The 26822-nt window shown below is 40.1% G+C and overlaps 1 protein-coding gene across 1 annotated transcript in view; it reads right to left on the bottom strand.

Annotated features, from left to right (window-relative positions):
* The window catches only part of MACROD2 (mono-ADP ribosylhydrolase 2), a 1597693-nt gene that overhangs the window by 370092 nt on the left and 1200779 nt on the right, over positions 1-26822 (bottom strand). Inside the window, exon 7 of the mRNA XM_075864535.1 lies at positions 7369-7399. Within this exon, the coding sequence (XP_075720650.1) occupies positions 7369-7399 (31 nt within the window). The remainder of the gene's footprint in view (positions 1-7368; positions 7400-26822) is intronic.

Below are 26822 nucleotides of genomic sequence, written 5' to 3'. Positions count from 1 at the left end.
CTGAGACATCACCTGTGAGTCACTCAATATAAATGTTTATTTTCCCTGTGACTGATCAGTACTGTAGTCACTGTATGATCTACAGCGAGATGACGGATGGTAGCATTCTTTTTTGTTAAACAGCAACTCCCAGCATATCCTAACCATTGTTCAGGCTATACTGGGAGCTGTTGTTTTATGTCGTACAAATTTATACAGCAGGGGTTAAACTGAATTTGCAAATGATCTCTGTACTGAACTGTATTTGTTCTGGTGCTGTATATATATATATATATATATATATATATACTGAGCTTGGTTCTGGTGCTGTATATATATATATATATATATATATATACTGAGCTTGGTTCTGGAGTTATATATATGTACTGAGCTTGGTTCTGGGATGTATATATGTAATGAGCTTTGTTCTAGTGCTGTATATATGTACTGAGCTTGGTTCTGGTGCTGTATTTATGTACTGAGCTTGGTTCTGGGGCTGTATTTATGTACTGAGCTTGGTTCTAGTGCTGTATATATGTACTGAGCTTGGTTCTGGTGTTGTATATATGTACTGAGCTTGGTTCTGGGGCTGTATATATGTGCTGAGCTTGGTTCTGGGTCTGTATATATTCAATAAAAACTATAACTCCTCCCGCAAAAAAATAATCCTTCACACACTACTCCATTGACATAAATATAAAAAAGTTATAAAGCTCCTGACCACTTCAGTGTCTCAAAGTATTCTGCTTTCTTTCTTCTATATGGCTCATTCTGCTTTTACAGCTAAATTAAAACTGTGCCAGATATGTGGCCGCCTAAACAGAGATCTGCACATATATACGGTACAGCGTCTTCGGAGTTCGGGGGGTCGGGCAGACCTTAAAAAGTGCCCGGGGCCCATGGTACCCCTCTGTTTGTGGGCGTTCCTGGATGAATCGGGGACGTGACAAACATGTCCTGTGTCCTGTGAATGGGGATTTAAAAGTAGGTAGGCATGCATATACACTGTACTGTTAAAACTATGCATGCATGCTTACACCATACACAAGTGATAATACTTTATGTGATAAAAAAACTGTCTAAAATACTATATCCTTTCTTATTGTTTCTATGTATATTTGGGTAAAACTTTATAAAAAAAAAAATCTATGAATGTAGCGTTGTCCTTTTACAGAATTATATGGTCACGTTTAGCTGAGGACACATTTTAATATACATTTGGTTAGTTTAATACATTTAGTTTTAAATAAGATATTTAGTATTAAACAGAAAAAATCCTAAGGTAATACACAATACAGGAAGTCAGGTCTAATTGATGAAAAACATTAAATGAATGGGCATCCGTCCAAGTCATACTGCTAAAAAGCAGTTTACTGTCACAGATCCAGACACCACATGTGTTAGATAACACTTTAACTTGTTTCTCCCTATGCTACATCCTGCTAATACAGCAAAAGTATATGGATGAAAAAGTTGTTTACTGTAGCTTTACTAAACTGTAAATCAATATTCGCTTTGGAAAAACTTGCAAGTGTCCCATAGGCCTTCTGAAGATAACTGAAGTATACTGTATCTGAAGAAACTGCCCCATAGCTGATTCTTTATCCATAAGTAAATCCATATGTAATCCATAGGTATTTTATCATGCGGTCTATCTGCTTAAAGGCGTAGTCTTGTATAGAAAAGTCATTTTTAAATACCCTATTAGTTAATAAAGAGGGTACCTGGTGCAGGATCCTTCTTTGTTAGCCAGAAAGTAGAGTAGCTACAAAAATCGTGTCTCGCTTTTTGAGAACCCAGAATGTCAAATGACAGCACAAGTCTGATTAACCACCAGGAGGGGAGAGCTGGATGTCAGAAACATGTTATCACTGGATTCTCTGTTAAGGCCCTTGTACATGGGCCAATTTTCGGGCAAACGAGCGTTCATAGGAGCGCTCATTGCCGATCATTGCGCTTGTTCAATGGCTGATCGTATCATTTATGCAGAATAAAATATTATTTTTGTTGGCAGCACAGGAAGATGTGCTGTCGTCATGATGAAAATGTTCCGGGACGAGCGATTGTAGTAACGCGTGCTTGTCCCCATGTATTGCTCCTTGTGAAAGGAGAAAACGAGCGCTGATCAAAGGTCTGTCCCATTGATCGGCGCTCGATTACATGGCCCATGTGGCTGGGTTCACAGGTTGCAGACAAAATACATTTTTTGCTGTGACCTGCGGCAAAGCAGCACCCTATTGCCATTCATTTGCAAAAATTGTGCCAAAATAACACGGTTTTGCAGCGGTTTGCATTAAAAAATGCATTTTGACAGCGATGTGTGAACCCAGCCTAAAGGCTACGTCTGCTGGGCATTAGAAAAACAGATCAGCTCTAAATTGCAAGCAAGTGGGGCTGCTCTGGAACATAACCTTACAAAAACAAAAAAATTGCAGCCATTAAACCCAAATGTACTAATAATTGCTTAACTGTCACTGGAGGAACACAGTCCATTATTGAGGTTGGTAAAGAACCAGATCACCTGAATATTATTTTTTACAGCTCAATATTCAGGGGGGATAGTACTATTCTGCATTTCATTAAAAGGAGAAAACATTTCATAAAAGTTAGCGTACTTATGGTGTCTTGCATAGAATTAGGGACATTACTGAATAGGCATGTGGCCTGTTTTGACATGACACACAATACAGATTAGTCAAAATGTAATAAATAAATAAAAAGTTTGTAGATTTTTATATATTGCCTAGGAAGAAGAGTAGTTAAACTTGATATAATGACCATTTCCTGAACTGGCACATGTATGGCCAGATGACAAGCTCTTGTAATGGCAGAAGAAGGGAACTGTGGACATAATCATGTCTCAGCCTGTATGGTAGCTAATAAAAAATATAAATTTAATACTACATAAAAAGAACAATGACTAATACCAGGCAAAATTCTGCGGTCGTTGTTCGTTGGTCAGGTGCTCACGTGAGCACTTGGAAATTTTCTGCTTTGCCTGCTCCTCTACCACTCTCCTCGACAAGATCACTGGAGATGGCCATCCTCCACATGTCGAAGGAGACATTGTGACGACACTGCAGGGAACCATAAGGTCCAGCCTGTATCTAGCAACAGCCTCTCAGACTCCAAATCTCCCTCCTGGTCAGTAGGCCTCCGATGATGGCTCACCAGGCACCAATCCACATTGTCTGCAGCCTTCACCACAGGTCAGACTCTTTCAGTACCGCATTTTCCCCCCAGGGGATCTGTGACCCTTGACCTCCCATCATCCAACGCATAATTTGAACCCTTTGTCACACTCAAGGGGTGAAAACCTCATGCTAGCCACTACCCCCCATTTGTATCAGTTGGGCGCAGATACATGTTCATGGTCCTCCTCATCAGACCCTGAAGCAGGTGATTTTTTACCTGATATGGAAATGTGGCGCTCTTACATAAAGCAGCTCCCTACTAAAGAGGACATTAAATCCCTGATGGCGGGGGTGAGAGTAACTTGCCGCTCTGAAATTGCGGCTATACGCCAGGATATTCATCATATTTCACACAGAGTAGAAACTCTGGAGGACGACCATAATTGTACTCGCAGATATGTTTCTCAACTACAATCCACAGCTTCCACCCAGCATGTAGTGATTTGTGAATACCAAAGACACGAACGCCTCATGCACACGACCGTGTGTGCCGACCATTTTTCAGGGACCCGATTCACCCGCTAAAGTGAATGGGTCCGTGAAGACTATCGGGTGCCGCTCGGATGCCGTCAAAAATGGCCCGAGTGGCACAACGGTCGTGTGCATGAGGCTTCAGAGGACCTGGACAACAGGGGACTGCATCACAATATTAAAGTTTGTGGCCTCCCAGAGGCGACATATGATGAAGATTTGAAACCAACACTGAAGGCTATCTTTCACCTATTCCAAAATCACAAATGACATTCTTCAACATTTCAAATCCTGGACACCAGAAATGCAGAGGCGTAGCTAGGGGGGTGCTGGCAGAGCATGCTTGCGGGGCAACAAGAACCACTCCTCATTTTGCTTGGGTATTTTTATACAGGTCTGAAACTGAATCTTTGCTCAGGGTAAAGGAACGCCTGGCTAGGCCTTGGGGAAAGTAATCTGTGGGAATAGCAGGTTAGTGTTATTCACATGTAACATGATACATATCCGTGAGGAGTCTCCTAAATTGCATTATTTCATAGACATAACCCCTTGCACAGCCATGTCCGTGAAAGAAAGGGGGCACGATGACGAATGTACAGGCTGAGAGAAGGAAGGGGGAGAGAGTATGTATTGCCAAAGTATTAATGTAGCGTATTATCGCAGAAATCAAAGGATCCCATGTTCAAGTCCTCTAGTGGGACTAAAAATAATATCAAAAAGAAAATTAAAAGTAAATTTAAAAAAAACAATCATCAGTTTTTCACTCTACCTCTTTTCTGTGTTTTTTACAGTCAGGATCAAGGTTATTTATTTTATTTTTTTCTTAGATTCTTTGATAGATGTTTGCTGGACATACTTTTCCCAACTACTAATTCAGAAACAGGAAGTGTTTGTCATATTGAAGATCTTGTTGTACCCATTACTAGCCATACCCACCTCATCAAAGTGTGAGCTGATTCTAATGGTCACACCCAGCAGCCAATGGATTGCTAAACTGTGACATTCCCGTATGAAAGGTCCTAGAAGGATTGCAGTGAATGTACACTGCCTGCAAAAACAGACGTGTTGCAGGTACTTGAGCAGCTTCACTCTGACGCAGTTAAATACTTGATTCAGGGATTTCTCCAAATGTGCGGTACACTTAAAGCCCCGTCCCCGTTTGCTCCAAACACGAAAGCCTACTGTACCGTATATGAAAATTTGCATAAACCCCAATCCTTTCGTGGTCCAATTTGTAAAAAAATATTTTCCTAAAAATCAGGACTGAGGAAAGTATGTATAATCTGTGGCACATATCCTGAAGTTGCAAGAAGGGTATAAAAAAATCCTTTTGCTTACATATACACTCACTTTCAGACAAATAACACGTATTGTATATGTACATGTTCAGCAATAAAACAATTTTCTGCTATTTCTTCCTCTTTGCTGGATGAATTATTTTTAGCCTGGTGCCTGCAATCATAGCCCACTCACAGCATTCTGGCCATAGATTTTTCTAAATAGCCCACACAAAACCTGTAGACAGTAACCACCTCGGCAAACTGGCCAACTTTCCAACGTCACATTCTGGAAATTCTGCCAGTACGACCGTTGATATATTTTCTTATTAACTTATGTAGGATTATATGTCAAATAGAGAGAAAAAAAATAAAGTCTGGAGGAAAAAAAAAATTATACAGTAAGGTATTACAGTCTGAACTTTATACAAAGTACAAATCTCAGCAAAACCAGAGCAAATTCCCCAGTTACGATTGATGTTTTGTTGTTCCAATAACAACCCAATGAGTGAATTACTTTCTAAATGTGAATGGATTAAGCCCTGCACTTACATGTCAGGGGCATTCATACATAATATATACTCTTAGATGTAATCACATTGATGGCTGATGCTGCCAAGTCTGTGTGTAGTGGATCAGCTTTAAACATGCTGAGCTAATGTGTATTCAATGTGATATTTTATGGTCACCAGTACTGCGCATTCGTTTCCAGTCTCATAAAACCTCTCATTCTGTGTTTCTGTCTCATCTAGATATGCACACATGATTAAGTCTTGTTTCAGGCTCTGTATAGCGCCTAAGAGATATCAGGTTGCCTACTTTGTCCAGTAAATTAATTTCAGCTGCTAGCACACGATGGTATATTTTTTTTCACTGCATGCGGATATGGCGTGTGACCTGTTAATTTTTAATATGCTTATTAAATCAGTTTCATATTGTTCTAAAAAATTACTGTAATAGACAGCAGCTTTTCAAAAGCCCAACATATTAACCAATAAGAACGAGTTAAAAAAAATAGAAATATATATATATACTTTGAACCGATGCTTAGCCTCCTTTTCCTTTATCCTATTCTGTTTCAAAATTCAATCCAATAGGTAAAGAAAATATTCTAAATCTGTCTAGATTTTCTTGGAGGGATCCAAATTTATGTCACCCTCCTTCTTCTCCCTCTCCTCAGTTTAGACTATATGAACAGTAGCTTTTGGAAAAGGGAATAGCTTATGCTGGAAAAAAACTCCCACTATTCACACCAAGCCTATCCAAAGCCATGCCCCTTTAGTTAAAGGGGTTTTTTGGTCATAGGGTGGTTTTTTATACTGATGGCCTATCTACAGGATAGGTCATTAGTATATGATCGGTGGGGGTCTGACACCCGGACCCCACACTCATCAGCTGTTCTGGCTGCCTCCAGCACCAGGAGTTATACAGTGTTCAGAGCCGGAAGCAGAAGGCTTTGACCACTGTATAGTGGCCTTGCTCCAGTACTGCAGCTCTGCTCCTATTCAAGTGAATAGAAGCAGGGCTGCAGTAACCCAACCACGGCCGGTATACAGTATACAGAGCTTTCTGCTTCTGGCTGCGATCACTGTATAACTTCCGATGCCTGAGGCAGCCGGAACAGCTGATCAGTGCAGAGTCCGGTTGTCGGACCCCCACTGATCATATACTGATGACCTATCCTGTGGATAGGCCATCAGTATGAAAAACCGCCCCATGACCAGAAAACCCCTTTAAGCTCTGCCCATTCTGACACATTAGTTGAAACATGAAAACAGTCAAGGTTTGAAAGTCCGTTGTCTTTCTGACAGATTTATACAAGTAATGTTTGTTACAGGATCTTGCAGAAACCTTCTCATTCATTTTTAGACTTATTGTGCATTTAACGGACCTCTATCTGGAAATTCTCGCTTTTACACTTTGCAGAATTTTTGAGGTTCTGTTCATGATACAATCAGGACTTCCATTCTTAATGGTCCATGACAGGTATGAAAAATCTGTTTTCAAATATCAACATCAGCCTTCGAGTGTTTTGGACTGCAAGAATAGTGCTAGAGCCTATGCTACTCTTGGCATCAAGAACACCTGAACCCAATGAATCGGTAGCCAGCCTATGTAAACAGACAATTAAATCTCCCAGGGAAGAAGTATGCAAAGTAACTCTCCTCCAGAAGGTAGAAAACTGTAAGTCAATGTGGCACTAGAGAGACAGTTTTCTGCCTTCCGGAGTAGAGATATTTTGCCCCATCTATAGTTAGGAAAACTTTGTCCCAAAGAAGATATGTTACTGTAACGGAATTACATTTCATAAGACGAATCCAAGAATCATTCAGGAAACGTTAATCTGTCATATCAATTTAGACGATCCAAAATATTTTCATATTTACCATGATGTCATCAGAAAATGATTGAACAAAAATTAAAGGGAAAAAGCGGATTCTTACCGTAAATGCCTGTAGAAATGCAGGGAAAAGCCTGAAATATGAAGAAAAAAGAGATGGCGTTAAGCTTATGACTGATATTGACAGCCTTGAAAACAGCAAAATTCTCTTGTAGTCTTACTCTTAATCTAGGAAAACACTAAAAATGCATCTTTTGGACATATTGAGTTCTAATTACAGTAAAAGTTCAATACCTGGACAGGTATACAATGCTTCGCACGCACGCACACACATACACACACACACACACACACACACACACACCTCCACTGGGCTGCAACTGAGCCCTGAGCTGGCCATAGCGATGGAGCAGCACCATCATGGGCCACTCTGGAGTCCGCATAGGAAATACTACATCTACATCACACAAGGACAGTATGATCATAAGCCAACCAGGAACATGTATAAGAAATATTCCAAGCATCACTACCAGTGACCACAGATGTTGAATTTACATGTATATATAATGTGGTCACTGATGCAGGAAGTCATTAAAAGCCAGGGAGAAGAAGCCCTTCAGTACATGGAAAAGAATGGCTCAGAGGAGTACATGTACTGTAGCCGGGTGCAAGGTATTGTATGGATATTATATCACAGACAAGTGGTTGTACCAGTGAAATTAAGGCTTAAGAGTCAATATCAAACAATCTAGACAGTAAAGAATATTCAGATTTAAAACATGGTAACAAAGCTCTCAGTTTTTTTGTCTTCTAGGACTTTGTAGGAATTTTTAATAATCTCAAGACGATTAATATTGTCACCTAGACTTGGGCTCCATGCTTTAAGATTGCACCCCTGTTTGGCCATACAATTTTTAAACTATACTGTACCTACAAAAAAAACAAATAAGTGTTTTTTCCACTTCTGGGATGTGCACCTATTGGGAGAATGGCCAGTCAAGGAAACCCCATTCTCCTGATTTTATGAGTACAATTTGAAGAATGATAAAACATACCTTTCTGAGTGCTTTGCTAACAAACATATGTGAATGGTGTCCTAACTGTCCTTTGGCTTGCAATTTGTATGATCTGATATTTTTTCCTAGTATATATATGACCCTACATTAGTGTCTTGACTTTGAGTTCTGTCTTTTGTGTAATTACCATTTGTGAACATGATTGGAAATTTGAAGGAAGATTTGAGCTATGTTTCTTTGGAAAGTAGGGACTATTAATAATATATGAGACATTCCATGCATGTATTTAGAAATACTAACTAGACCATAAATGTGTGGACAAATTGCTAAGTGTGTTTCATTAGTCTGTTTTACAAGTTGTCACAATTCCTGGGTGCTGGAGCAATCTCAAGTTGTCACATCTAAAAGTCAACTACAAAACACCATACTGAATTCTGAAATAGGTTTAACGCTGTATATTTAAAATCATGAAGACTTCGTTCGGCACAGACACACTGTTTTAGTAATACGGAAAACTTTCAATATATGTTTTGTAAATAGCACTAAAGCAAATTTGACTATAAACATCCTAAAAATTTCTACGATCTTACTGATGTGTGGAAAAGAAGTGGCTAGCAAACCGGGCAATTGTCCAGGGCTCCTTTTCCTAGGGGGCCCCAAAGTACTGGACACTTAGGAGCAACCTGATAGCACAGCACGTAAAACTTCACTGCCCTGAACTGCTAGGCACTTTACATTAACCCCTTCAATGCCCTAGAAGAGCAGGGACTTTACTATTCAACCCCTTTTCTAAACAGGCATTGCATGGCAATATTATTTGGACACTGAATGGCAGTATTATTTAGGCTTTGAAGCACAGTAGTGTGTCAGTGGTAGCATTACTTTGATATTGTATTAAGGTATTATTTAGGCATTGTACGGTGGCATTATTTTGGCACATCATGTGGGCTTTGTAGGGAAGTAAAAGGCCTTGTTTACACAGAAAAAAATCTGCCTCAAAATTCCTTCAGAAACAATAAACACCTCTGCCTCCCATTGAAATCAATGGGGGAGGGGGTGAATTCGGATGTGTTTTTTTTGTGGATTCTTATGCAGTTTCTGCGTGAAAATCATTGTCAAAAAACTCAGTGTGAACTGACTTTTAGTTGCCATTGTATCCATTGTATTGGGGTATAAACTGTCAGGTAAAAAATACAAGTATCTGTGCTTTATATGAATATTTAGAAAAATTTATGAGATCATGTGTCTAAAAAAATGGTGAGTGAGGGTCCCCTCTTTACATGCTGCCCAAGGCCTCATTTTCTATGTAACCGGGCACTAGTGGAAAGGGCTTCGCTCCAAACTCCGCTACAAAATAGTATTGTCTTCTGCTAGACATTTGAGGCTGATTATTTTATCAGAACCTGGGCCCATCGGAGGTACCTTTGGAAAACTATTGGGCCTATCCGACTCCAGTTCCCAATAGTTTGAAGGAAACACCTAGTGTAATGTGTAATGTTTCAAAACCTATCATCGTGTGAAAGGGAGGGTAGTAGAAAAAAATATTAATTTACTGAATCTGCATGAGGTCAACTAGGGAGCTGGACTTATCTGGAGAACCTTAAGCATGATATTTATAGTAAATTATCATCGTGCGTACACAAGACTTGGACACCCCTATAAATGCCGGTCACGTTTATTTGTCCTTCCACTTACAACACTCTGACAACATTCATCTTCTCAACAGAGCCAAATCCCATTTCTTTGTGAGACAGTTCTGCAAGATACCACAAATTCGGCTAATTTCTATATTCATGGACTATTTTTAGCAAGTACAGTTCAATCCTGAATCCTAGGAAAATGATTTTGCATCACATATAATTTACTAGATGTGCAAAAGCAGTGACAAGTTAACACTCCTATGGACTACAGGGATTTCTAAAGTCGTAAGTGCTGCACCTTTACAGCAAAGAGATAGTTAGCTTATGGTAAAATATATACTGTCAGTGTCTCTCTCTCTCTCTCTATATATATATATATATATATACATACACACACTACCGTTCAAAAGTTTGGGGTCACCCAGACAATTTTGTGTTTTCCATAAAAACTCACACTTATATTTATCAAATGAGTTGCAAAATGACTAGAAAATATAGTCAAGACATTGACAAGGTTAGAAATAATGATTTTTAATTCAAATAATAATTTTCTCCTTCAAACTTTGCTTTCGTCAAAGAATGCTCCATTTGCAGCAATTACAGCATTGCAGACCTTTGGCATTCTGGCTGTTAATTTTCTGAGGTAATCGGGAGAAATTTCACCCCATGCTTCCAGAAGCCCCTCCCACAAGTTGGATTGGCTTGATGGGCACTTCTTGCGTACCATACGGTCAAGCTGATCCCACAACAGCTCTATGGGGTTGAGATCTGGTGACTGCGCTGGCCACTCCATTACAGATAGAATACCAGCTGCCTGCTTCTTCCCTAAATAGTTCTTGCATAATTTGGAGGTGTGCTTTGGGTCATTGTCCTGTTGTAGGATGAAATTGGCTCCAATCAAGCGCTGTCCACAGGGTATGGCATGGCATTGCAAAATGGAGTGATAGCCTTCCTTGTTCAAAATCCCTTTTACCTTGTACAAATCTCCCACTTTACCAGCACCAAAGCAACCCCAGACCATCACATTACCTCCACCATGCTTGACAGATGGTGTCAGGCACTCTTCCAGCATCTTTTCAGTTGTTCTGCGTCTCACAAATGTTCTTCTGTGTGATCCAAACACCTCAAACTTCGATTCGTCTGTCCATAACACTTTTTTCCAATCTTCCTCTGTCCAATGTATGTGTGCTTTTGCCCATATTAATCTTTTCCTTTTATTAGCCAGTCTCAGATATGGCTTTTTCTTTGCCACTCTGCCCTGAAGGCGAGCATCCCGTAGTCGCCTCTTCCCTGTAGACGTTGATACTGGCGTTTTGCGGGTACTATTTAATGAAGCTGCCAGTTGAGGACCTGTGAGGCGTCTATTTCTCAAACTAGAGATTCTAATGTACTTGTCTTGTTGCTCAGTTGTGCAGCGGGGCCTCCCACTTCTCTTTCTACTCTGGTTAGAGCCTGTTTGGGCTGTCCTCTGAAGGGAGTAGTACACACCGTTGTAGGAAATCTTCAGTTTCTTGGCAATTTCTCGCATGGAATAGCCTTCATTTCTAAGAACAAGAATAGACTGTCGAGTTTTACATGAAAGCTCTCTTTTTCTAGCCATTTTGAGAGTTTAATCGAACCCACAAATGTAATGCTCCAGATTCTCAACTAGCTCAAAGGAAGGTCAGTTTTATAGCTCCTCTAAACAGCAAAACTGTTTACAGCGGTGCTAACATAATCGCACAAGGTTTTTCAAGTGTTTTCTAATCATCCATTAGCCTTCTAACACAGTTAGCAAACACAAAGTACCATTAGAACACTGGAGTGATGGTTGCTGGAAATGGGCCTCTATACACCTATGTAGATATTGCATTAAAAACCAGACGTTTGCAGCTAGCATAGTCATTTAGCACATTAACAATGTATAGAGTGTATTTCTGATTAATTTAATGTTATCTTCATTGAAAAAAACTGTGCTTTTCTTTAAAAAATAAGGACATTTCTAAGTGACCCTAAACTTTTGAACGGTAGTGTATATATATATATATATATATTTATAGGCAGTGACAGGTAAAGTAATTTGACATAAGGGACATTCCTCCTAGAATCCCGTTGTATGTGTCTTAGTCTCCAGGGAATGTTTTGTTTAAAATGGAAAGCTCAGACTTCTCAAAACTGGCTGGTTGGAAAAGGACCTGGAGATGGACTGGGGTAGAGTAGGGTGGATTCCCAAATCTCTAGTCCATCTCTGCCATTAGGAATAGACTGCTGGTCAATCAGCTGCTCCTGTAGACTCTGCATAAGAGGGTGCAGACACAGGGATGACTGGCTCACTTATGGCTCTGACTCCTTAATCTGGGACATCGCCTGCTGTCTGTGAATAAAAGTCAGTGTAACTGAATATCCAATGCCCGGTAGGAAGGCACCTGGTATAGTCAGGGACAGTACTGCGTAATAAGTGCTCAGCCGAGCAGGTTTTCTTTAGTTTTTGCCTGTAAAGGGCTTATTTTCTCATTTTGGACTATGTAAATAAAACACAGGCAAGTCCTGTTATACTGTCTGACTGTTGTGAACTCGCCTGCCTAGCTCTTCTGACACCAAACCCTCACTATATATATATATATATATATATATATATATATATATATATATATATATATATAAAATAAAAAAAAGAAGAAATCCTGGAGCACTCCGATATTTGCAAAACAGAATGGGATTTGTTCAATCAATGAAGAGATGCGATGTTTCTGTCCAGCCTTAGGACCTTTCTCAAGCATCATGAAACGTCACATCTCTTCATTGATTGAATAAATCACATTCTTTTTTGCAAATATTGTAGTGCTGCAGGATTTCTTCTTTTTTATATACCACATAGTCCTTGGATCAGGATTACCTGCCGTGCACCTGTTACTGTAGTGGGACTTGCTATAGAGTGCTGCTGCTTTCTATTTTATATATATATATATATATATATATATATATAGGCAGTATAATGGCATGGGCTTGTATGGCTGCCAATGGAGCTGGGTCACTGGTGTTTATCAATGATGTGACTGTGGATAGAAGTAGCAGGATGAATACGGAAGTGTATAGAGCGATACTATCTGCTTTGAATCAGTCAAATACTGCCAAACTAATAGGACGATGCTTCACAGTACAGATGGATAATGATTAAAAACATACTGTGAAAGCCAGCGAAAAGATGTAAAGAAATGTAATATTTTGTAATGGCCGAGCCGGTCACCTGTCCTCAACCCGATTGACCCTGCTTTTCAAATACGAAATTAAAACTTGAAGGCGGAAACAAGCAGCGATTGATCGTCCCTGCAGTAAGGGCCTGGCAAAGCATCTCAGGGAAAACTCTGCATTTGGTGATGTTCACAGGTTCCGAACTTCATGCAGTCACCGATTTGCATCCAAGTATTAGAAATATTTTGAGCCTGTGAAAATTAAGGGACTATGCAACAAAATGTCTGTAATCCCTAAACAGTTAATGTGATTCTTTGGTTGAACACCTTAAATTGAAGCTGAAAGTCTACACTTCAATCGCACCTTCATCGCTTTGTTTCAAATCCATTGTGGTGGTGTAAAGAGGCAAATTTATGGAAATTGTGACGCTGTCCAAATACTTCTGGTTCATTATCTACAGGGGGAGCTGTCTGGCGTTATCTACGGGGGGTTGTATGGCGTTATCTACGGGGGGGGGGGTGTATGGCGTTATCTACAGGGGGAGGGCTTTATGGTGTTCTCTACAGGGGGAGGGCTTTATGGCGTTCTCTACAGGGGGAGGGCTTTATGGCGTTCTCTACAGGGGGATGGCTGTATAGCGTTATCTACAGGGGAGGGCTGTATAGCGTTATCTACAGGGGGAGGGCTGTATGACGTTATCTACAGGGGAGGGCTGTATGACGTTATCTACAGGGGGACTGTATGATGTTATCTACAGGGGGCTGTATGGTGCTATCTATAGGGGGCACTGTGTGGCGGAATCTATAGGGAGGCACTATCTACAAGGGGGGTTGAGTGATTCCCAGGGGAGGGGGGGCCCCAGTCAAAAGTTTGCTATGGCACCCAGTCTTTCCTAGTTACGCCCCTGCGTAGAATATCTCTTTAAATACATTGTATTACTTCTCTTGCACCGATCATGAGTAAGTGGGTATTCTTGCCAGATAAGATATACTTAAAATGAGAACATCACCTCTGGTTAATATCCTATAAAGGGTAATTCCCTGTCTATGTGTATTCCTCATGTACTTTTGACTTTCTTTTCAATACAACATTTCCCACAGACTCTCTGAATGCAAATAAGAAATTTTGTTTATAGGTTTACAGGTCTCAGAAGAGAATATAAATGGTGCTAGTAAAGAGGTATATGTTTCCCTTAAGTGATGGCATTTCTTAAATAATACCTAGATCCAGAAAAAAAGGGTCACCAGTCGAGGTTAACGCAGACATCTGCAAAATTAAAGTCTTATGACTTCCAGGAAGCCTGAGATTAGCAATCTGTTTAATGGCAAAGTCACTGAATCATTAAAAGACTTAATATTTTACCCATAGGTTTTCAGATGAGTTTCTGAATTTGAAATGTGTAACAGTTTTATACTTCACAAATTTTACAAGACGTAGTCTCACATTGTATCGCTAATGTTTAAAATGTTCTGTCACAAGTTGTTGCATGAAAGATAAAAAATGGTTTAGGCCAAGGAATTATTGGGGAAAAATGAGAGGGAAGGTCCACCACTGCAGATAGTTTAAATTAAAAATGTCCTGTCGTTTTATGTCTACAGCTTCTATGCAGACTATGCGTCTTCTTCTTACTAACAAACCATGTGTAATCTGATCCTGCAGTCATATTCTCTTCTATCTGTTCCCTACTCCTTGATAACCTACTAAATGTTTGTTAGCTAAATGTAAAAGACAGATGGAATAGTATGGCTGAGGGATCACAGGGTTTGTTTGTAGTCTGTTACCATGGAGACATATAGGTTGGCATTGGAGCTTTAGACACAATAGAAAATTTGCAATCAAGACCTAATTTACTTTATATTTAAATTAAGATGTACTAAAGGCTATGTAAACCTTTAAAGACAATTTTTTTTAAAATAAAAAGTGTATCAGTGTATTTTGTGTAACTTTGTAAATACTTTTCATAAAAAAATTGTTTTACCTTTTTAGATACAGCTGCTCCATATTCTCTATACAGAGCAGCTTTATCTAGCGCTATTCACTAAATCCGTCAGTCTCGCGGGACAGATGGGTTCAGTGTCGACGGGTCCTGCGTGTCTCTGACTCACAGGATTCACCTGTAAACTATCATATCTAGATTGGAGGTGGATTCTGCGAGTCAGAGACACTCAGGACCCCCCGACACTGAACCTGTCTGTCCCGCGGGACTGACGGATTTAGTGAATAGCGCTAGATAAAGCTGCTCTGTATAGAGAATACAGAGCAGCTGAATCTAAAACAGTAAAATTAATTTTTAATAAAAAGTATTTGCAAAGTTACACAAAACACACTGACTGACCTTTTTATTGAAAACATTTATTGGGCCTTTCAAAGGTTTACATAGCCTTTAAGACTAAAAAAAAGTGTGCTTGCAAAGGTGGAAATAGACTTTAACACTTTTGCTGCTAGGGATTTTGAAATAAATTTTACACTTTGAAATATACAAATAAAATTGAAACAATAAAAAAAAAAACATATTATGTTGGCCACGATGCAAGAACATTATATGCCCCCTTGTTTCACAACTTCTAATTTGATGACTAGCCATAGACCATCTCATATATGGCTCTTCAAAAAATACCTCACCGGTGTGCCAATCCGCCAGTAATTGTGCGACATGGATGGGAATAAACTTAACCCCTTACATGTGATCTAATAGACGCTATTGATTTTTTTTAAAGTAGCAGTGGGCCCACTTTCCTGCAGGGCCTCTGTTCAGCTGCAGGAGTTGCGCATCTGATATTCCGACCCTGCCCTATGACCATATATTTTCTGAAAAGTAGAGACCTGATACATTTGTGAAATTTCCATCTAGCACTTTACACTCATGAGCATCTTCTTTTAATTTAGCATCAAAGTATAATATTTAGTAAAAAATACATAAAAATGTATGTTTCTGGCAAAAAGTCAGACCCAAGCAGAGCCTTAGACATACAACACCTCCTTAAATAAAAGTTCAGGATGTGCACAGTTCATACATGCAACTTACATCTATGTCTACCGACAAATATCACAAAATCCAGAAAACTTAAGAGACCAAATATCTCTGCTATCCAGATGCTAGTAAACAATGGAGTGATGAAGTTGATAAATGGTTTGACTTGGCGCAGGGGGTGATAAGATGTGTAACTTCTTAACGTCTCACCCATTCCTACATCAGAGCGCACATATCCTTCCCTTAAGGCCTGATTTACACGAGCGTGTGCGTTTTGCGCACGCAAAAAATGCAGCGTTTTGCGTGCGCAAAAGGCACTTAACAGCTGCGTGTGTCATCAGTGTATGATTTTCGCGCAGCCGCCTTCATTATGACACTCCGTTTGGAAGTTTGTAAACAGAAAAGCACGTGGTGCTTTTCTGTTTACATTCAGAGTTTGACAGCTGTTGTGCGAATCACGTAGTTCGCACGGAAGTGCTTCCGTGCGGCATGCGTGGTTTTCACGCACCCATTGACTTCAATGGGTGCATGATGCGCGAACAGCGCACAAAGATAGGACATGTCGTGACGCTGAGCAAAACTCACGGGCTGTCTGCATGCCCCCATAGACTAATATAGGTGCTTACGACACACATGAAAAGCACGCGCGTTGCACGCACGTATATCACGCACGTGTAAACGAGGCCTAACTATGAGGTTGTTATATATGAACGAAAATACATGCACAGGGGATAGATGACAGTATCAGTAAAGGCCCTTTTTCACGAGCCAATTATCGGGTAAATGCTTGTTCATAGAATGCTCGTTGCCGATAATTGCCTTGTGTAAACAGAGCAGCCTAAAATATTAACGTTGTCGGCAGCACATCTTCCTGTGTAAACAGGGAGACGTGCTGTCGACATGATAATAATGTACGGGGACGAGCGATCGGAGTAACGAGCTCTCGTCCCCATCTATAGCGCCTTGTGACATGAGCAAAATAGTGCCGATCCATGAGCTGTCTCGTTGATCGGCGCTCGTTTACACGGCCTAGGACGGGCCGTGTAAGAGGACCAAAGGGAATGTGTTGCCAGAAAAACATGTTTTTTTTTTAAAAAATTAAACATTTAGTGTGTGGGTGATTAAACATTGTTCAAATTTTTTTTATTTTTTTCGCGAGTCAGGAAATATTATAAATTATTTCTAATTTATAATACGACCCATTTTTGGTCACTAGATGGAGCTAGTTCCCAAAATTGCAGCATTGCAACATTGGGTTAAAAGCCCTCGCTCTAGTGAGCTCTCAGCATCCCCCCCTCCTTTATCCTGGCTAGTGCCGGGATAAACGAGGGGTTTGAACGGTGTAACCTCCTACACTGTGTGTCGCCATTTTTTGAGCTAACACACAGCGTAGTAGGTTTACATACAGTAGTAAACACACACAAACACGAACATACATTGAAATCTCTTACCTGCTCCTGCCGCCGCGGCTCCCTCCGGCCCGTCCGCTCCGTTTGCTGCCGCTGGTCCAAGTGCACAAATCCGGAAGCCGCGACCGGAAGTAGTAATATTACTGTCCGGCCGCGACTTCCGGTCCACAGGAAAATGGCGCCGGACGGCGCCAATTTCGAATTGGACTGTGTGGGAGCGGCGCATGCGCAGTTCCCACACAGACGCCGTACACGGAAGTCAATGGGACGGGAGCCGTTCACAGTCCCTATGGGACTGTGGCTGCCGTATTCCATGTCTGTATGTGTCGTTAATCGACACAGACAGAAATGGAACAAAAAATGGCAGCCCCCATAGGGAAGAAAAAGTGTAAAAATAAGAGAAAGTAAAACACAAACACACAAATGAATATAAACGTTTTTAATAAAGCACTAACATCTTTAACATATAAAAAAATAATTTGTGATGACAGGCTGTGATCTTTCTTCCTGCCCTTACTTGTAGCTCTTCAATTCCATACACATACTGTTTAGAGACAGCTGAATGCGCTGTTCTCCAGATGGGTGGGTGATCCATCAGACATTTATGGCAAATTATGTGGATCTTCGGGATAGGCCATAAATGTCTAAATTGGGATTACCCCTTTAACATGCTGGAATATTTTATTGAAAACTTTAGCATGGTAGTGCATATACAAAAGGAGACAGAAAATTACTTATAATGGATTAAATGAAATTTCTGCTCACACATATGAATGTACTGGTCTTTAAATGTAAGTCATATTATCCTATGACCTTTAAAACAAACGAGTACTGTATTTTCCTAAGCTTTAAACACTTTCCACAATCTCCTAAGAATTTTTTCTAATGTCAACACTATGCGTTCCTATCTGCGGACTTCTAGACAATCACTTTGTTTTATTGCACCGATGTTCAGTAACAGCTTCAGGTTACGAAGACAAAACGTTAGAATTCCCTCTCCTCAATAAGAGTCATAGACAATGAGGATCAGATATATGCCACTCTCACTCATGGGACCTGGGAGTGTTACATGCTGCCAATAAGTAGCAGAGATTTATGTATCCCCTGGTAGTCCTCACAGAAAATTAGACACTGATCCCTTGGGCTGGATATACACCATTAATAGGGTCAACAACTAAATCTCTTGTTGAGAAATGCTAACATCTTTGTTCTCTGTAGAGACCATTTTCTCAGCCAACAATTTCGGCTTGCGGAGCTGCTCTCTATTTCTTTCTTCAAGGCATATGGTTAAATGGAAAATTTCAACATACAATGCGTCACAGACATAAATTTACCCTATACTTCATGGGCTTATTAATAGCTTTCCATGACGTATACGTTAAACGGACACCATAATACTCTATGAGTGATGGATACGTTAAACTAGTAGTGCCATCCGTCACCCATAGACTATAATGGTATCCGTTTAACGGATATGTCATAAACTCTCATGACCCTAGTTCATAACGTATCTGTTTATAAAATACGATAACAGTCTACTGTGACAGATGCCAAAAATTTAATATTAGTGTCATCAAAATATCTTTGAAGTGTTTTATTTAGGCAAAGTACTCAAACACCAATAGCAACATTTCGGCATACACAGAGGCTTTTTCCAAGCACCATAGTCGGAAATATTGGGCTTCACTTGGTACTGTAATTTAGGCTCTGTTCACATTTGCCTCATGGTTCTTTCTTTAATAGAGGCCACGAAGCTGTGATGGATTCGTCTTCCACGTGACTGATTTATCACTTTGACTTTAAATGGGGTCTGTTGGGGGTTCTGTCAAGGTTTGCTGCATGCTACACTATTCTTGCAATCAAAATTGACGGAAACTTAGGTGAAACGCCAGTCAGAGGCACTTAGCACATATGTGAAAAGAGCATACATTTTCACTGATAATGTGCTGCACTTATGAGTGGTCTGTTAATTTTAAGACTAAAAATACCTCTAGGTGGCAAAAAAAAGGGGTCAGTTAGGGGTGGAGTACCACATGACTAAAGTATTAGGCTGGATTCACACGAGCACATTACGTCCGTAATGGACGGAACGTATTTCGGCCGCTAATCCCGGACCGAACACACTGCAGGGAGCTGGGCTCCTAGCATCATAGTTATGTACGACGCTAGGAGTGTCTGCCTCTCCGTGGAACTACTGTCCCGTACTGAAAACATGATTACAGTACGGGACAGTTGTCCTGCAGCGAGGAAGGGACACCTAGCATCGTACACAACTATGATGCTAGGAGCCCGGCTCCCTGCAGTGTGTTCGGTCCGGGATTAGCGGCCGAAATACGTTCCGTCCATTACGGACGTAATGTGCTCGTGTGAATCCAGCCTTAGACTACACGCAGGGTTAATTTGTTGTCTGTAACAATGGAGACACATAATTCCGCATAGTAGCTTTAAAAAATAAAACCATAATATTTGAATTCAAGAGTATGTATAATGTTGCTTCATTTTTCGTTTTAGATGCATAGAAACAATATAAAAAATGGTGGCAAAAAAGTGGACACTTTAATGGTCGTTTTATGAGTGACTTTAGAAGAATAGCTGGAATCTGCAGTGAGATTTGGGGATAGCCATAGGTATGTTTTGCCAATAGCTACAGTAATATTACAGAAACAGAATTTCAATCTATTTTATCTTCAAAATACTATGTAAATGAAGAATTCAGCTCTAAATTTTACAAATGACAGAAGCGGCATGCCTATGGTTTCCTGCCGGGAATACCTGGAGGGTGAGCTCTGACTGCACGAGGCTTTGGCTAAACATCCACATGTGGGAAAAACATTTAGACAGCAAGGTCATTTCAAGACTAGAAAAGATGTTTTATATCAGACAACTATTTCTTTATCCACAATGATATCTGTCCTCAATAAATCCGGGCATTAAAGAGAAATATTCCATTTAATTCCAAGGCTGTGAAGATTAAATGAAATCCAGTAATTGGACTGCACACCTTGAAGAGGTTTAATCATCACTTTACTATTGAGCCATAACACAACACGGAATATTCTACCCTGGATAATATAGATGTTTGCTCTGATAATCTTCAGAATGGAGTGAACTCTGCATAGGAAGGTGATATGTATTTAAGACTTAAAGGGACATTTACAATCATTAACCACTAAAGAGTTTATTCTATATATTAAACACCAGTGATCCTTGTGCCCTTTTTATACCTTTAAGTAGCAAGTCACAAATGAAGGTTAATTGGAATCTATATTTTTTATCAGTACGGAAAACCATATAATAGAGTTTTCCAACCCCTTAGAAAACATTCTTACAGGCCCACAAGACTTAAAAATTGGCTTCTTGTTTTCAATACTGTATTCCGATGACTCATCGAGCCTAGTGTCAAATCACTTAACCTCGGTGACATGTCATACATATAGACGGCACTTCTATGAACGACACGTCTGGCGCAGGATGACAGCAAGAGCCAGGGGACAAGAAGGTACCGTGGCGACCAGTGGTAAGAGAATGGTGCCAAATCATAAATGTAATCTTATAATAAAGTTTATTTCTTTTACTATTGTGAACATGTAGTGAATGTATTCTTTTTAGTATGCACATTTTTTCAAATATAACTTTTGTTTGGGCAACTATTATATACTGTTGTATTGCCACAGCAATGCTCTGCTGCCCATTCATACCTTGTCCTGTATATGACCCTCATTGTATGAGAAGATTGAACAGCAAGCTGGGTATGTTAGATGAGCCTTAGGATAGGCCATCAATATTAGATTGTGGGGGTCCAACTCTCAAGTGAATGGGACATTGATTCAATACCTCATACAGCTTTTACGAAAGTAACAGAGAGTGCAATTACGACCAGCCTGAAACCCGAAGTATACAATGAAGAGGCTGTAGTGCTCGCTTAAAGAGGCTCTGTCACCAGATTCTCAAATCCCTATCTCCTATTGCATGTGATCGGCGCTGCAATGTAGATAACAGTAACGTTTTGTTTTTTAAAAAAACTTTCATTTTTGGCCAAGTTATGAGCTATTTTATATATATGCAAATGAGCTTTGAAATGGACAACTGGGCGTGTTTTTTTTCGTATGTCCAACTGGGCGTGTATTGTGTTTTTAACAAGGCGTGTTTACGTGTATGACGTTGACCAATCAGTGACCAGTCAGCGTCATACACTCCTCTCCATTCATTTACACAGCACATAGTGTTCTTACTAGAACGATGTGCAGCCACATACACAAGTGTCCTGATAATGTATACACATGACCTCCAGCCTGGACATCATGTGTATTCAGAATCCTGACACTTCTGAATCTTTTCTGTGAGATTTCCAGCAAGGGAAACGAAATCTCGTTTACCTCGTAATCTCGCGAGATTACGCGTGGCTTGCTGGAATCTCACAGAAAAGATTCAGAAGTGTCAGGATTCTGAATACACATGACGTCCAGGCTGGAGGTCATGTGTATTCATTATCAGGACACTTGTGTATGTGGCTGCACATCGCTCTAGTAAGAACACTATGTGCTGTGTAAATGAATGGAGAGGAGTGTATGACGCTGACTGGTTACTGATTGGTCAGCGTCATACACGTACACACGCCCAGTTAAAAACACAATACACGCCCAGTTGGACATACGAAAAAAAACAAGCCCAGTTGTCCATTTCAAAGCTCATTTGCATATATATATAAAATTGCTCATAACTTGGCCAAAAATGAACATTTTTCAAAAAAACCAAAACGTTACTGTTCTCTACATTGCAGCGCCGATCACATGCAATAGGAGATAGGGATTTGAGAATCTGGTGACAGAGCCTCTTTAAGCTCTGCAGCCCATTCACACAGCTGATCGATGAGTCGGATCCTCGCCGATCTAATAATTATGGCCTAATAGAAGTATGGGCCATCAATTTTGAAATCCTGGATAACCCCTTTAATATTTTTTATGAATAATTGAGCCTAAGTAGAAGTTATGTCTCCGATGTATTGCTAGCCAATGTGTGTATGAATGACTTGGTGTATGTCAACATATTAAATACATCCGAAAACAAATTATCAGGTGCATGTTAAGAAAACGAATTGCTTCATAAGTTCTCAATGTGACCAAAAGTGGAATATATATTGTGCGTTTCCAATCTGTAACAATATAGCATTAACATGATGTTATATTTATGAACTGAAGGATGGAAAGGTTTACTATAGTTAGAATTTACATGTCATATAGTTTTATTTTATAAAGTAGCATGGAACGTGGAGAATTCCTAGAGCACTCTGAATGTCGTAAAAGTGATTTGTTTACCCATTTATAGTCATACAGTATATGTAACATGGATATTGATAGTAAAAGGAAATAAAATAGTTACAATTTTTTTCAATAAGAATTTAGCAGGATAGACAGGCTCTGTCACCAGATTTTTCAACCCCTATCTGCTATTGCAGCAGATAGGCGCTGCAATGTAGATTACAGTAACGTTTTTATTTTTAAAAAACGAGCATTTTTGGCCAAGTTATGACCATTTTCGTATTTATGCAAATGAGGCTTGCAAAAGTACAACTGGGCGTGTTTACAGTAAAAGTACAACTGGGCGTGTATTATGTGTGTACATCGGGGCGTTTTTACTTCTTTTACTAGCTGGGCGTTAGGAATGGGAGTGTATGATGCTGACGAATCAGCATCATCCACTTCTGTTCGTTAACACCCAGCTTCTGGCAGTGCAGACACACAGCGTGTTCTCGAGAGATCACGCTGTGACGTCACTCACTTCCTGCCCCAGGTCCTGCATCGTGTCGGCCACATCGGCACCAGAGGCTACAGTTGATTCTGCAGCAGCATCAGCGTTTGCTGGTAAGTAGCTACATCGACTTACCTGCAAACGCCGATGCTGCTGCAGAATCAACTGTAGCCTCTGGTGCCGATGTGTCCTCGCTCGTCCGACACGATGCAGGACCTGGGGCAGGAAGTGAGTGACGTCACAGCGTGATCTCTCGAGAACACGCTGTGTCTGCACTGCCAGATGCTGAGCATTCTGAAGAGAAGTGGATGATACTTCTCGTCAGAAGGCCCGGCTAGTAAAAGAAGTAAACACGCCCAGATGTAAAACACATAATACACGCCCAGTTGGACTTTTACTTTAAACACGCCCAGTTGGACTTTAGCAAGCCTCATTTGCATAAATACAAAAATGGTAATAACTTGGCCAAAAATGCTTGTTTTTTAAAAATAAAAACGTTACTCTTATCTACATTGCAGCGCCGATCTGCTGCAATAGCAGATAGGGGTTGCAAAATCTGGTGACAGAGCCTCTTTAAGTGCAGTCCAACTAGTTTCCGGTCAAATGCAAAAAGTATTAGGAACAAAAGAAAGAAAATAAATAATAATCTCCTAAAGTAAATAGCAACTCATAGGCCCAGTTCACACAGAGTTTTTTTTTACACCTTTTTTGACGCGGAAACTGCGTCGGAAATTGCGCCAAAAATGTCCGAAAATGCCTCCCTTCGGGCGTTTACGTCTCTAACCTCCCATTGACATCATTGGGAGGCAGAGACAGCGTATTTAGTGGCGTTTTTGCCTGTGGCGCTCAATGGCCATGAGCGAAAAACGCCACGAAAAACGCGGCAAACGGCGTGCATGCAGATCAAAACCTGCCTCAAAATTCCAAACGGAATATTGAGGTAGAATATTCTGCCAGCAAAAAACTCAGTGTGAACATACCCATATAGTCATCTTCAGTTCATGTTCCACAAGCTAGTTGCTTATTAGATGTGGATCGAATCAGATGAACCATTATCCTGCAAATATGCTAGCCAGTACAACATCTAGTTTCTTCTGGTAAAGTGTTGCTTTTGACTAGAGCTTTGTATGATCTTCCATTGCAGGATTGAGCGGTTAGGCCCTATGCCCACGACCGTAGATTTTGTTCGTAATTACGGACAAATTCATTTCTATGGCCGACTGGAACCTTCTCGTATATTTATGGGAAGGTGTTGATGCCGTAGAAACCTTCCGTAAAAAATAGGACATGTCCTATTTTTTTATTTTACGGACCAGGCTCCCATACTTTATAATGGGAGCACGGCCCGCAAATGCGCACGGCCGCCCGTGCCCGTAATCACAGACCGTGATTACGGGCACGGTCGTGTGCATGGGGCCTTACCGATCACATCAAAGTTCATAACTTAGATGTGGTATATAACAGGTGGATCCTCCTTGTCAGAGACACGCAGGACCCATTGTTACTGAACCCGTCAGTGCCGCTGACCTCACAGATTCAGGTCTCAGCGCACGATACAGCTGCTCTGGATACAGAAAACAAAGCAGCTGTATCTCAAAAAGTAAAACATTTTTTTAATAGAAACAGTAATTAGAAAGTTGCACCAAACACACTGATCAACATTTTTTATTAACAAAAAAAGTTTTCAAAGGTGTATATAGCCTTTAAACTGGTGGAAAGAGATGTCTTACCATGCGTAAGGGGAATATTGCCCTCAAAAAAGGGGAAAGGGAAGTTCTGTTAAACAAACATTTTCATTAGTACCTGATGTTGAGTTCTAAAAAATAATCAGATCCTCAAAATAAAAATGGACACCCACATAGCATGACTTATCATAACCTTTAAAATGTGGATCTCCAAATTCTGAATTAAAGTTTGTAGCTTTCTGTCCCTGTGATCTGACAGCAGTTGGTTCTATTGCACTTTGAAAGTCAGAATCAACTACTGGGCAGCTGCAAATCGGAGAGTGGGTTCTGTGCAGTTTTATAATTCTGTAAACCCAAATGTAAGGTAGCATTCAGTCGCTGTAATATGGCTTTGTATGAGAGCCGTTCTTGTAATGCCAAAAATTTTATTGGATCCCACATTAGAAACCAGGGGAACTTTACCAAAATTAAGATTGGGAAAGGATGATCTGTTCTATCCTGATGGGATCTGATCCAGTTCTTAGCACTAAATATACATCTCCGACATGAATCCATATTATAACTGATTGTTGCCAAAGGCCAGCAATACACATAAGATAACTGTTGGCCAAACGAGCCATCTAAGAGCCATGCGTGCATATTTATATCATGGGAGAAAGAGCCAAGTGCTGCCAAACACCTGTCAGTGGTTTACGTCCTGGAAGAACAGGATCAGGCATTTCGAAATTCAACATTCCCGATCCTTCTTTTATCCGTCACCTACCGCTGACAGAGGATCTAATGTGTATCAGCAGCCTAAGGCCTCATGAACCTTATAACTGTTCCGTACATAAGAGCCCTACGGTACCAATTTTATTTGGAGGCATACAGAAGTTTTTTTCTGTTGGATTCCGTAAGTATCTCCCTTAAAAGCATGGTGTCTTATGTAGAATATCTCTGCAGTATGGCAGCATACTGTGGCAAAAGGAGTGCCAGTATGGAGCCGCAGGGACTCCATGTGCCTCTGTGCAGGTTACATGCACACCGCAAGTCTGAAAATTGTGGATATGTATACAGTACCATGAATGCATTACAGTTGATGGTATGATGGACGTAGCTTTGCTTTTTGTTTATATACAGCACGATGTAAGTGGAGTAAGAGAGAGGTAAATAACTTTGGCCAAAAATCTCCCATTGGTAAAATTTTTAAATCAGAAGAATCCGTTCATATATATTATACACATATCAGAGTGTATACCATAAGTGATTTGTATAGTCTAGTCCATTATGTGCTTTAATGACCATGCATTTATGACCCGAGTAGGAAATATACATGGAGACAGGTATACGGTACACATTTGATGGGATGAATAATAGATTTATGCATTGTATTTACAAATACAGATTTAATAGCAGTGACAGAGGTGTCATATCCATTTTTGCTTGCTCCATTTAGTTTATGGATCGAAAGGCTAGACTAGAATTTATTTACTACCAAGCTGACGCTTTATGGGAAGAAGCTAATTTCTGCAAACATAATGAATTAATTTCAGGATCATAAAGAAGACTTTGTTATTATACAACCTGGTCATAAAACTGATGGAAGAAATGCTTGGAATTATTCAAATGAAGCAATGAGCTGTGGCTTTGCACTCGGCAATATAGAAAGCCACTACCTGGTCACATTTTATTTTAGAAGCAAGTTATAAAGAAGGTAAAATGAGTATTCCAGACGCTGGTGTACTGGAGCTTTCATATATTAGTACTAGTAAACTCAAGGCAGAGATGTCAGCGGGTTTCATGTGAGGCTGAATTCATATTAATGATGCATTTTTTCCAGTGTTTTTAGAAGAATATTTAAAATAGAAGTTGGACATACATGCCTGTAGTAATCCGATGTAAAGTAGGAGCTAAGTGAATATAAAGCAGGGAAGCTGT

This window comes from Rhinoderma darwinii, chromosome 4 (genome assembly GCF_050947455.1).
Source record: "Rhinoderma darwinii isolate aRhiDar2 chromosome 4, aRhiDar2.hap1, whole genome shotgun sequence".
Taxonomy (NCBI): domain Eukaryota; kingdom Metazoa; phylum Chordata; class Amphibia; order Anura; family Rhinodermatidae; genus Rhinoderma; species Rhinoderma darwinii.
Note: the sequence above shows the minus strand (reverse complement) of the source record. Positions and strands in the feature narration are given on the sequence as shown.